The sequence below is a fragment of the Chiloscyllium punctatum genome, chromosome 50 (genome assembly GCF_047496795.1).
Source record: "Chiloscyllium punctatum isolate Juve2018m chromosome 50, sChiPun1.3, whole genome shotgun sequence".
NCBI lineage: Eukaryota > Metazoa > Chordata > Chondrichthyes > Orectolobiformes > Hemiscylliidae > Chiloscyllium > Chiloscyllium punctatum.
Genome location: NC_092788.1, coordinates 28,428,677 through 28,441,096, shown reverse-complemented (window position 1 = coordinate 28,441,096; position 12,420 = coordinate 28,428,677). Strand labels below are relative to the sequence as shown.

The 12,420-nt window shown below is 47.3% G+C and overlaps 1 protein-coding gene across 1 annotated transcript in view; it reads left to right on the top strand.

Annotated features, from left to right (window-relative positions):
* The window catches only part of nprl3 (NPR3-like, GATOR1 complex subunit), a 24,988-nt gene extending 12,668 nt beyond the window's left edge, over positions 1-12,320 (top strand). The window contains 6 exon segments of the mRNA XM_072566535.1: positions 561-717; positions 2,394-2,500; positions 3,167-3,296; positions 3,460-3,649; positions 11,072-11,264; positions 12,069-12,320. Of these exon segments, the coding sequence (XP_072422636.1) occupies positions 561-717; positions 2,394-2,500; positions 3,167-3,296; positions 3,460-3,649; positions 11,072-11,264; positions 12,069-12,234 (943 nt within the window). The 3' untranslated portion in view covers positions 12,235-12,320.
* Positions 12,321-12,420: the final 100 nt, after the last annotated feature.

Here is a 12,420-nt window from a genome sequence, read left to right as displayed (position 1 = left end):
CTCTCTTCTCTCTCTCTTTCTCTCTCTCTTTCTCTCTCTCTTTCTCTCTCTCTTCTCTCTCTTCTCTCTCTCTTCTCTCTCTTCTCTCTCTCTCTCTCTCTCTCTCTCTCTCTCTCTCTCTCTCTCTCTCTCTTCTTTCTCTCTCTCTCTCCTTTCTTTCTCTCTCCTTTCTTTCTTTCTTCTCTCTCTCTCTCTCTCTCTCTCTCTCTCTCTCTCTCTCTCTCTCTCTCTCTCTCTCTTCCCCCCCCCCCCTTCCCCCTCCCTCTCTCTCTGTCTCTCTTTCCCCCCCCCATCTCTCTCTCTCTCCGGTCTTATGCTCATTCCCTCCTCCTTGCCCTCTCTCCCTGCCCTCACGTGCTCTGTCTCCACCCTTACACACATATCTTACTTTCATTTTCTCCACCCTTGCGTGCTCCTTCTCTTCAACTCCCTCTTGCTCCTAATTTCTCTTCCCCCCCCCCCCCCCCCATCTCCTTCACATTCTGTCTTCCCGTGTTTCCCATGCTCACTTTCTCCCTCTTCCCCCTTTTCTCTCCCCCCCCCGTTATCTCTGCGTGAAGACCATATCATGCCCTGTTGCTGTTGGATGATGAGAAGTCGCTGCTCAGCCAGTTGCCGGTCGACTGTTCCCCAGCGTTGGTGAGGGTCATCAAGACTACATCTGCGATGAAGAACTTGCAGCAGCTTGCGCAGGATGCTGACCTGGCTCTACTGCAGGTAAAACCAGACACACTCTTCTCTCCCATCCCCTCCTCCATGTGGGGGAGGTAAACACCATTGATGCTGCCCCCTAGTGCTGGTTTACCCCTTACTTTGGTATTCTTGCAAGTTGTCCTGATGAGTGCAAGCTTTGACAAAATGTGCCTTTTGCCAGCTATTCTTTCCATAAATGCATGTAAATTCAGATGGGGAAGGACTGGTGAAATATCTTGTGGCCTCCCTAAGCGTGTATGCTTTCTAGCCGGCAGGACTCCCACTAAAGTGATGCAGCCTCGAGGATGCTTACTGCCCTCTGGGTTCGACTGCTGTTATTCCAATTATCCACACTAGGCAGTGCTGTTTGCAGAATGAACTTGAATCTTGTTGGGGATCCCGGAAGCAAAGTTCTCCCTGTGGTCCGGTCCCAAGCGGAGCACAGAACAGATCCCAGAAGCTGAAAATACCTTTTGGCTGTGATGCCACACTGGGTGAGAACAAAAATTGACAGAAGCATGCAAGGGGATTTCAAGAGGGCCTGGAGAGCCTGTGTGAGTGGGGCTAGGGCAAGGCAGATGGAACGTAATGTGAGTGAGTGGGAAGTTGGATAGAAAACATTCAGGCTGGATATTTCTCAGATGGTGAGATGTTGGGAAGTAATACAAGGGACTTGGGTGTCCTTGTCTGTGCATCACAAGAAAACAGCAGTTAGAAAGGCAAACAGGATGTTATTGGTATTCATGTCAAGAGGATTTGAGTGCAGGGGTAAAGCTGTCTCCCTGCAGTTGTATTGAGATTTGGTGAAACCCCAACTGGAATATCACAGCACAGTGGTTAGCACTGCTGCCTCACAGCGCCAGAGACCCGGGTTCAATTCCTGCCTCAGGCGACTGACTGTGTGGAGTTTGCACGTTCTCCCCGTGTCTGCGTGGGTTTCCTCCGGGTGCTCCGGTTTCCTCCCACAGTCCAAAGATGTGCAGGTCAGGTGAATTGGCCATGCTCGATTGCCCATAGTGTTAGGTGAAGGGGTGAAATGTAAGGGAATGGGTCTGGGTTGATTGCGCTTCAGAAGGTCGGTGTGGACTTGTTGGGCCAAAGGGTCTGTTTCCACACTGTAAGTAATCTAATCTAATCACGGACAGTTTAGGCCCCCTTCTGTGAGGGAGGAGAAACCCCTGGGATGATAGGATTGTCTGTTAAGGAGAGACTGGAGAAACTGGCTCTGTGTATCTAGAGTTCTGGAGAATGAGAGGTGATTGCACTGGAACCTGACACATGGTGTGACAGTGGATGTAGATGGGGCTTTATCTCTGACCAGGAACATAACCCTCAGGGAAAGCATAGGGGCCAGGCCATTTAGCACTGAGATGAGGAGCAGTTCCTTCACTCAGAGAATGCTGAAACTTTGGAATTCTCTGTTCAAGACGGCTGAGGAAGCTCAATCTTTCAGCAGGTTCAAGACAAAAATTGATAGATTGCTGGAAACTAATGCCATCAAGGACAGCATTGAAGTCACTGATCAGCCATGATCTACGTGAATGCTAGGACAGGTTTGATGGGCTGAATGGCCTACTGCTATGTTGATTTTTGGGGTGACCATATGCAGCCCACCACCACCTGAATGCCCAGGGAGGAGATACTATCTGAGCCCTAGCTGATCCCGTCATCTCTTTCACCCCCTGTTTCCTGATCTGCAGGTTTTCCAGTTGGCTGCTCACTTGGTGTACTGGGGCAAAGCAATAATTATCTACCCACTGTGTGAGAACAACTTCTACATGCTGTCCCCCGATGCCAACATCTGCATGTGAGTATGTGGCCAAGTTCCCAGCAAGCAGAGGGAGAAGGGTACAGAAAGCTGGAGATTCTTTGAGGGCAGAAGTGGTCAAGATAGACCAGGTCTAGGTGCAACCACTGGGCATGAACCGGACTCAAGAGGCTGAAGGATCCGTGTGGTATAGCTGGCTAGACTAGTGTTTATCACCTAACCGTACTCTCAATTCCATTGGAGCTCTGTCTGAAGTCAAGCTGTCTTTAAATCTGTTTCAGAATTGTTGATTTTACTGAAGAGCAGAGCGAGAGGGACCCATCATCATGATTGGGAACAAAAATGCAAAGACGTGCAAATGTGTGTGTTTGTGGGTCACGGTGCAGAGGAAGCTTTATTCTGTATCTAATCCACTGCTCTTCCTATGCTTGGGAGTGTTTGATGGGGGGACAGTGCGGAGGAATCTTTACTTTGTATCTAACCCAGTTGCTGTCCCTGACCTAGGAGTGTTTAGTGGGGGTCAGTGTAGAAAGTGCTTTATTCTGTATCTAACCCCGTGCTGTCCCTGTCCTGGGGTCCACGTTTGAAGGGACAAGTATGTAGAGGTAGCCTTTCGGTGGGCATTTGGCTCAGTGGGAATTTGGGTTTAAAGTGTTTTGCAGGCCGCCATCACCAGCTCCACCTCACTCGGTATGTTTATTGCAGATACTCTCCGTTGGTTGAACAGTTTACTCAGCAGTTCCCTGGGAACGATCTGCTCAATGTCCTCTCCAAGTTCTCTCTGCCGACCTCTCTCTCGCAGTTCAAGAACCCACTGGCTCCACCCATGCAGGAGGTAGGAGCACAATGGAAGTCCCGGTTTGGCCCCTTGAGCATGTTGCGTGGTCTCCAGACAGGATTGATGGGTGGGTGGGGGGTGCTCTGTCACGGAATTGTGACATTGACATGGGAGACCTCTATTCCTGCAACCCCGTTGATCTTCCTTGGCTTTCTCCCAGGCGCAGCTGGTTCAGATGGTGATCTGGATGTTACAGCACCGGCTCCTGATTCAGCTGCACACCTATGTCTGCCTGATGGTGCCGCCCAGTGAGGTGGATGTCGAGGTCCATGAGGAAGATAAGCTGCTGCCCTCTCGCGTCAGTGGGCGAAGCCTCAGTGCCCCCAATGCTCTCAGTTTTGGCTCACCAAGTAAGTGACTTCTTGTCCTGCCTGGGGAACGCTAATGAAATGTCACCGAACTCAAAACGTTAACTCCACTTGCTGCCTTACGATGAGGAGATAGAGCATGAGCTAAAGTGAATCAAAGTAAATAAATGGTGAGAATTTCTGTACACTTTTAAGTAGGAAATGGGGAAAAGCTAGCACTGGTCGGTGTTATTTTCTGGGTCTGTAGATTGTGAAGGAGCAAAAATGGCCTTTGCAGTGATATGTACTTGTTGTCAGATGTGGGAGTTTCAAGAGAGTTTAAGGGTTACTGCGGATTATATCTGCCATAAATGCTGTTGGATGCAAATCTTATCAGATTGAATGGATTGGTTGGAGAGACAGATAGAAGCGATGAGGAATTTGCAACAGCAACAGTATGTGATGGATGGCAGTTATAGGAAGGAGGGAAAGTCTCAGATACAGTCTCATAGATGGGTTAACTCCAGGAAGGGTAAGAGAGGTAGGAACCCAGGGCAGGAGTCTTTTGTGGAATGCTGGATGACTAAAAAAATTGAAGGTTTGGTTAAGAAAAAGAAGGAAGCATATGTAAGGTACAGACAGGATAGATCGAGTGAATCCTTAGAAGAGTATAAAGGAAGTAGGAGTATACTTAAGAGGGAAATCAGGAGGGCAATAAGGGGACATGTGATTGCTTTGGCAAATAGAATTAAGGAGAATCCAAAAGGTTTTTATAAATAAATTAATGACAAAAGGGTAACTAGGGAGAGAATAGGGCCCCTCAAAGATCAGCAAGGCAGCCTTTGTGTGGAGCCGCAGAAAATGGGGGAGATACTAAATTAATATTTTGCATTTGTATCATCGATAGTCACAGGTGAGGTGCTGGAAGACTGGAGGTTGGCAAACGTGGTGCCACTGTGTAAGAAGGGTGGTAAGGACAAACCAGGGAACTATAGACCGGTGAGCCTGACCTCGGTGGTGGCCACGTTGTTGGAGGGAATCCTGAGGGACAGGATGTACGTGTATTTGGAAAGGCAAGGACTGATTAGGGATAGTCAACATGGCTTTGTGCGTGGGAAATCATGTCTCACAAACTTGATTGAGTTTTTTGAAGAAGTAACAAAGAAAATTGAGGGCAGAGTGGTAGATGTGATCTATATGGACTTCAGTAAGGCGTTCGACAAGGTTCCCCATGGGAGACTGGTTAGCAAGGTTAGGTCTCATGGAATACAGGGAGAATTGGACATTTGGATACAGAACTGGCTCAAAGGTAGAAGACAGAGGGTGGTGATGGAGGGTTGTTTTTCAGACTGGAGGCCTGTGACCAGTGGAATGCCACAAGGATTGGTGCTGGGTCCTCTACTTCTTGTCATATATATTATATATATATAATGTTGTGGTTCTGTTCACCAAGCTGGGCATTTGTGTTGCAGACGTTTCGTCCCCTGTCTAGGTGACATCCTCAGTGCTTGGGAGCCTCCTGTGAAGCGCTTCTGTGATCTTTCCTCTGGCATTTATAGTGATTTGAATCTGCCGCTTCCGGTTGTCAGTTCCAGCTGTCTGCTGCAATGGTCGGTATATTGGGTCCAGGTCGATGTGCTTGTTGATTGAATCTGTGGATGAGTGCCATGCCTCTAGGAATTCCCTGACTGTTCTCTGTTTGGCTTGCCCTATAATAATAGTGTTGTCCCAGTCGAATTCATGTTGCTTGTCATCTGTGTGTGGCTACTAAGGATAGCTGGTCGTGTCGTTTCGTGGCTAGTTGGTGTTCATGGATACGGAACGTTAGCTGTCTTCCTGTTTGTCCTATGTATTGTTTTGTGCAGTCCTTGCATGGGATTTTGTACACTACATTGGTTTTGCTCATGCTGGATATTGGGTCCTTCGTCCTGGTGAGTTGTGTCTGAGAGTGGCTGTTGGTTGTGTGTTGTTATGAGTCCTAGTGGTCAACAGATGCCTAAGGGAAAGACAACAGAATGAGGACATGCCACAACCCAAAGGACTAGCCACACTACCATACATCAAAAACATTTCTGAACTGACAGCCAGACTACTGCGACCACTAGGACTCATAACAGCACACAAAGCAACAGCCACTCTCAGACAACTCACCAGGACGAAGGACCCGATACCCAGCATGAGTAAAACCAATGTAGTGTACAAAATCCCATGCAAGGACTGCACAAAACACCACATAGGACAAACAGGAAGACAGCTAACGATCCGCATCCATGAACACCAACTTACCACGAAATGACACGACCAGCTATCCTTAGTAGCCACACACTCTGATGACAAGCAACATGAGTTTGACTGGGACAACACTATTATTATAGGACAAGCCAAACGGAGAACAGCCAGGGAATTCCTAGAGGCATGGCACTCATCCACAGATTCAATCAATAAGCATATCGACCTGGACCCAATATACCAACCACTGCAGCGGACAGCTGGAACTGACAACCAGAAGATACAAATCACTATAAATGCCGGAGGAAAGATCACAGAAGCGCTTCACAGGAGGCTCCCAAGCACTGAGGATGTCACCTAGACTGGGGACGAAACGTCTGCAACACAAATGCCCAGCTCAGCGGACAGAACCACAACAATGATTTGGATGTGAACATAAGAGGTACAGTTAGTAAGTTTACAGATGATACCAAAATTGGAGGTGTAGTGGACAGTAAAGAGGGTTTCCTCAGATTACAACAGGATCTGGACCAGATGGGCCAATGGGCTGAGAAGTGGCAGGTGGAGTTTAATTCCAATATATGCGAGGTGCTGCATTTTGGGAAAGCAAATCTTAGCAGGACTTATACACTTAGTGGTAAGGTACTCGGGAGTGTTGCTGAACAAAGAGACCTTGATTGCAGGTTCGTATCTCCTTGAAAGTGGAGTCGCAGGTAGATAGGATAGTGAAGAAGGCATTTGGTGTATTTTCCTTTATTGGTCAGTGTATTGAGTACAGGAGTTGGGAGGTCATGTTGCGGCTGTACAGGACATTGGTTAGGCCACTGTTGGAATACTGCGTGCAATTCTGGTCTCCTTCCTATCGGAAAGATGTTGTGAAACTTGAAAGGGTTCAGAAAAGATTTACAAGGATGTTGCCAGGGTTGGAGGATTTGAGCTATAGGGAGAGGCTGACCAGGCTGGGGCTATTTTCCCTGGAACATCGGAGGCTGAGGGGTGACCTTATAGAGGTTTACAAAATTGAGGGGCATGGATAGGGTGAATCGGCAAAGTCTTTTCCCTGGGGTCAGGGAGTCCAGAACTAGAGGGCAGTGGTTTAGGGTGAGAGGGGAAAGATATAAAAGAGACCTAAGGGGCAATGTTTTCACGCAGAGGGTGGTACGTGTATGGAATGAGCTGCCAGTGGAAGTGGTGGAGGCTGGTACAATTGCAACATTTAAGAGGCATTTGGATGGGTATATGAATAGGAAGGGTTTGGAGGGATATGGGCTGGGAGGTGGGACTAGATTGGGTTGGGATATCTGGTCAGCATGGACGGGTTGGACCGAAGGGTCTGTTTCCATGCTGTACATCCGTGACTCTATGGTCATAGTGTCATACAAGAACTGACCATGGAAAACAAGGAGGTGGCAAACTGAGTCCTGTGTGTCTTCACAGTAGAAGACTTAGAAAACTTGCCAAAGGTGTTCGAAAGTCAGGAGGTGAACGTGAGTCTGGAACTTAAAACATTTGCCATCACCAAGGAAAATAACAAACATAGCATCTTTATTCAAGATAGGAGGGAGAGGAAGTGGGAGAGCAGGAACCTAGAGATGTATTAACCTAGCATCTGTCAAGGGGAAACTGCTAGAGTCTATTAATTAGGAGTTTCCAGCAGGTTCATTGGAAAATCAGGCGTACGTGGCTTAATGAAAGGGAAAAAAATGTTTAACTAATTCATTGGAGCTTTTCTTTGAGGAAGGATAGAATCATCAAGTACAGAAGAGCCCTTCCCAGCAAGTCTGTACTGTAAACATACACTACACCCTATACTATTCCCACCTTGCCCACAACCTTGAACATTATGATACATCAAGTGCTCATCCATGTAATTTTTAAAGGTTGTGGGGTTTCCCACCTCAACTACCCTCCCCAGGCATTACAATCCAGACACCACCACCACTACCCCTCCCCCACCCCAGCCTCTGAAAATATTTAACCTCAAATCCCCTGTAAACCACCTCCTTTTGCTTTAAAATGATGGCCCCTTCTTACTGACTAAGGGGCATGCCTGCTTTCTACTCACCCTATCCATGCCCCTTATCAGCTCACACCCCTCCATCAGATTCCTCTCTCTAACCTTCTCTGCTGCGAAGAGAATGACCTGAGCTTATCCAGCCTCCCTCATCACTGAAACGCTCCGTCCCAGGCGATATCCCAGTGAATGTCCTCTGCACCCCGTCCAGTACAATGACATCCTTCCGAGTGTGACAACCCCTGCTACAGGAACAATGTTGTGAAATTTGAAAGGGTTCAGAAAAGATTTACAAGGATGTTGCCAGCGTTGGAGGGTTTGAGCTGTTAGTGAGAGGCTGAATAAGTTGGGGCTGTTTTCCCTGGACCATGGGAAGGCTGAGGGGTGACCTTATAGAGGTTGATAAAAATCATGAGGAGCATGGAGAGTCCAGGTCTTTTTTTCCCAGGGGAAAAAGCAGAGCGAGAAGGACCCATCATCATGACTGGGAACAAAAATGCACAGATGTGCAAGCATGTGTGAGGGTCACAGGGCGGAGGAATCTTTACTCTGTATCTAACCCCGTGCTGTCCCTATGCTTGGGAGTGTTTGATAGGGGATAGTGTAGAAGGAATCTTTACTCTGTATCTAACCCAGTGCTGTCCCTGTCTATAGGCATAGGTTTAAGGTGAGAGAAGAAAGATTTAGAAGGAACCTAAGGGGGAAGTTTCTCACACAGAAGGTAATGTATGTATGGAATGAGCTGCCAGAGGAGGTGCTGGAGGCTGGTACAATTGCAACATCTAAAAGGCATCTGGAAGTGTACATGAATAACATAGCACTTAGAACAGTACAGCACAGGAACAGGTCCTTCAGCCCACACTGTTGTGCTGAACATGACATCAAATTAAACTTATCCCTTCTGCCTGCCCTTGGTCCATATCCCTCCATCCTTGAAGAGTCATGTGCTTATCTAAAAGTCCCTTAAAAGCCCCTATCATGTCTACCTCCACCACCACAGCTGGCAGCACGATCCAGACTTCTACCATTCTGTAAATGTTCCTCCTCTCACCCGAAATACATGCCTGCTAGTTTTAGAGATATCAACTCTGGGGGGAAAAAGATTCTGTCAGAAGGGATTTGACAGATTAGGGTCAAATGCTAGAAAAAGAGATTAAGTTAATTTAGGGTATCTGGTTGGCATAGACAAGTTGGACTGAAGAGTCTATTTCTGTGCTGTACATCTCTCTGACCAGAGCTGCACACAGTGCTCCTGCTGTGGCCTAACCAAAGTCATGTCCAACTCCCAACACGAATGAGATGGAGAAAGGGGCAAAGATGTAGTGTACGTGGGCTTTGCACATGCATTTGATAAGATTCAAATAAAGGAAGTTACTACACTAGATAAAAGTTCTTAGTGTACAGGATAAAGGAATGGCTAGCTGACAGGTTGTGACTAGTGGAGTGGGTTTCAGTGCTGGGCCCTCAACTGTATATGTTTTACACCAATGGTGGATTCAGGCATCAGAGTGCTCCTGTTCTGACACAGCTGATTTCTGGGTAACACATTGTGAAAGGAATTCTGAAGACATGGCCCTCAATGAGAGAGCAGCGATACTACTGCTTCATGTCAAGATGTTGTGTGACACAGGGAGAAATTTGGAGGTCTGATTTTTCCCACAACACTGCTGCTGAGGTTGTGCAGGACATTGGTGAAGCCTATTCGAGAGTTCTGCATCTAGTTCTGGTCTCCCTGTTGTAGAAAGGACATTTTTAGCTGGAGAGGGTTCAGGAGAGATTTACCAGGATGTTGCCGGGACTGGAGGGTTTGAGTTGTAAGGAGAGGCTGTGACTTTTTTCACTGGAGTGTAGGAGGCTGAGGGCTGACCTCATTAGAGGTTTATAACATCATGTGGGGCTTTGATAAGGTGAATGGCAAGTGTCTTTTCCCTAGGGTGAGCGATTTCGAAACAAGGGGGCATTTTTTTAAAGGTGAGAGGAGAAAGATTTAAGGAGGGGGCAGTTTTTTACATGGAGAGTGATTCATGTGTGATGGGGACTTCCAGCGGAAGTGGTGGATGCAGGTATAGTTCTAACGTTTAAAACACATTTAGATAAGTACATGCATAAGTAATGTTTGGAGGGATATGGCCAGGAGCAGCAAGTGGCACTAGTTTAGTTTGGGATTATGGTCGGCATGGACCGAAGGGTCTGATTCCATGCTGTATGACTCTGACTGTATGACTATGACAGGGTGTGGGATTGAATGTAGCTCAATTTGCTGATGACACCAAAGTAAGTGAGAAGTTATTGAGAGGAAGCACTGAGTTTGCAAAGAGCTATAAACAGCTCAGATGCTTGCGCAAAAAGTCGGCAGATAGTTTGTAATAGTTTGCATATGTCTGCTTAGGCAGTAGGAAATCGAGAGATTGCACAACTCTGTGGATGCAGAGGGATCTGGATGACTAGGAAAGTAAATGGATTGTTGCTGTTTATTGAGAAAGGGGTAAGAGTAGGGAAGTTTCACTGGAACTGTACAAGGTCCTGGAGTACTGTTGTAGAGTTTTTGTCTCCATGGTTTGAAAAAGGATATAATTATGCCAGAAGCAGTTCAGAGAAGATTTGCTTGCTTTGTTCCTGGGATTAGGGCCTAATCTTCCAAAGTTAGTTGGAGTTACAGAATAAGACATGATCCTCTCAAGACATATGGATGGATCTGGCGAAGTGATTTCCTATTGGGGGATGAGACTAGAATCAGAGCACACAGTTTAGAAATAAGGCCAGATGGAGCTGAGGAATATTTTTCTCGTGAGTCTGTGGGATTCTTACCTCCAGAGTCTAGGCCACTGCATTTATCTGAGGCTGAGTTAGACAGAGTTTTGATCAAGGGAGCTGAGGGTTGATGGTGCGGAGAAACACACAGTAAGAGGAATTGACACCCCCGTTGGATCTTACTATCCAGCAGAGCAGGCTCAAGGGGCTGAATGGCCTCTGCTGTGTTTACAGAATTATAGAGCCATACAATAGAGAAGAGGTGCTTTGGCCCATTAAATCTGTTCCAGTCTACAGACATCATGATGGAAGTTTAAGTTATATCATGACTTGGAAACTGCTTCCTCTGTGGTGACAACGTAACCAAACTATTTATTTTTAATTTGCCCAGTCCTGTAAGTGTTGCTTTTGATTATTTTTTTTCTGCCCCCTCATGGCCTTTACCCTCCCCCACCCCGAGCAGTCTTTCACTCTGTGACCTTCTCCCACAGCCAGCAGTGACGACATGACCCTGACCAGCCCGAGCATGGATAACTCTAGCGCTGAGCTTGTTCCTGGAGGTGACTCACCACTGAACAAGCGCATGACCGAGAACCTGCTGGCCAGCTTGACCGAGCACGAGAGGAAAATGATCCAGAACATTCCAGCTGCCCAGAACCAGGAGGATCTGCGTATGCTTGCAAAGTACGTGCTGGCCACATTTTGGTGATTGGTGGGGGGAAGGTGTGGGTTGGTGGTGGTGCTGTTCACAGTGATCTCTTAAAGGGTTTCCCTAGCCGACAAACCTCCCACCCTCCAAACCACCAATCCACCACCAGCACCATCAAAGAGACTAACTCAACACGGGCTCAGTAGTTAGCACTGCTGCTTCATGGCACCAGGGACCCAGGTTCAATTGCAACCCCAGGGACAGCATGTGTGCAGTTTGCACATTCTCCCCGTGTCTGCGTGGGTTTCCTCTGGGTGCTCCGGTTTCTTTCCACAGTACAACAATGTGCAGGTTGGCTGTGTTAAATTGCCCATTGTGCCCAGGGATCTGCAGATTTGGTGGACTGGCCATGCTAATTTCCGTTGTGTCCAGGAATGTATAGGAGAGGTGGATTAACCATGGGAAATGCAGGTTTACAGAGATAGGGTAGAGGGGTGTTTCTGGGTGGGATGGTCATCAGAGGGTTGGGTGCAGACTCATTGGGCCAAATGGCCTGCACCCACACTGTGCGCTTGTGCATTTGTATGCAAGTGTGTCGCTCAGTAGTTACCTTTTTCCTTTTGTCCATCACGTTCACTCCCTCGCTTTATATTCTCTTCTCTCCCTTTCATTCTTTTGGCTGTGCACTCTCTCGTGCTCTCTTTCTCTCTCTCATATATTTGTGTTCCCTTGCATGAGTCTGTGCGCTCTCCTTGTGCCTACACTCTTTCTCACCCACATATGCACTGTTTTTGCACCTGTCTGCCTCTCACTCTCTTTTCTCTCTCTCTCCTTTTCAGACTCTTGCATTATTTCCGTGGCCGGCACCACCTCGAGGAGATCATGTACAATGAGAACATGCGACGCTCAGTGCTGCTGATGCTGATCGACAAGTTCCGCAGCGTCCTGGTTGTTCGCAATCACGAAGATCCCATCATTTCAGTCTTCCAATCTCCCTTCGTGTGAAGAAACCTTGTTTTTGTTTCAACAAAAATAATAACCAAGGCACTCAGGTTGGTGCCAACCACCCACTGCCCAAATAACATCTCGAACCTTTTCGTTTTGTCTCTATTTTATTTTGAATTCCTCGACAATTTTCCTGCTTCCTGCTCACCAGCTCTGAATGCTTCTGAGAAATTCCAGGATAGCATG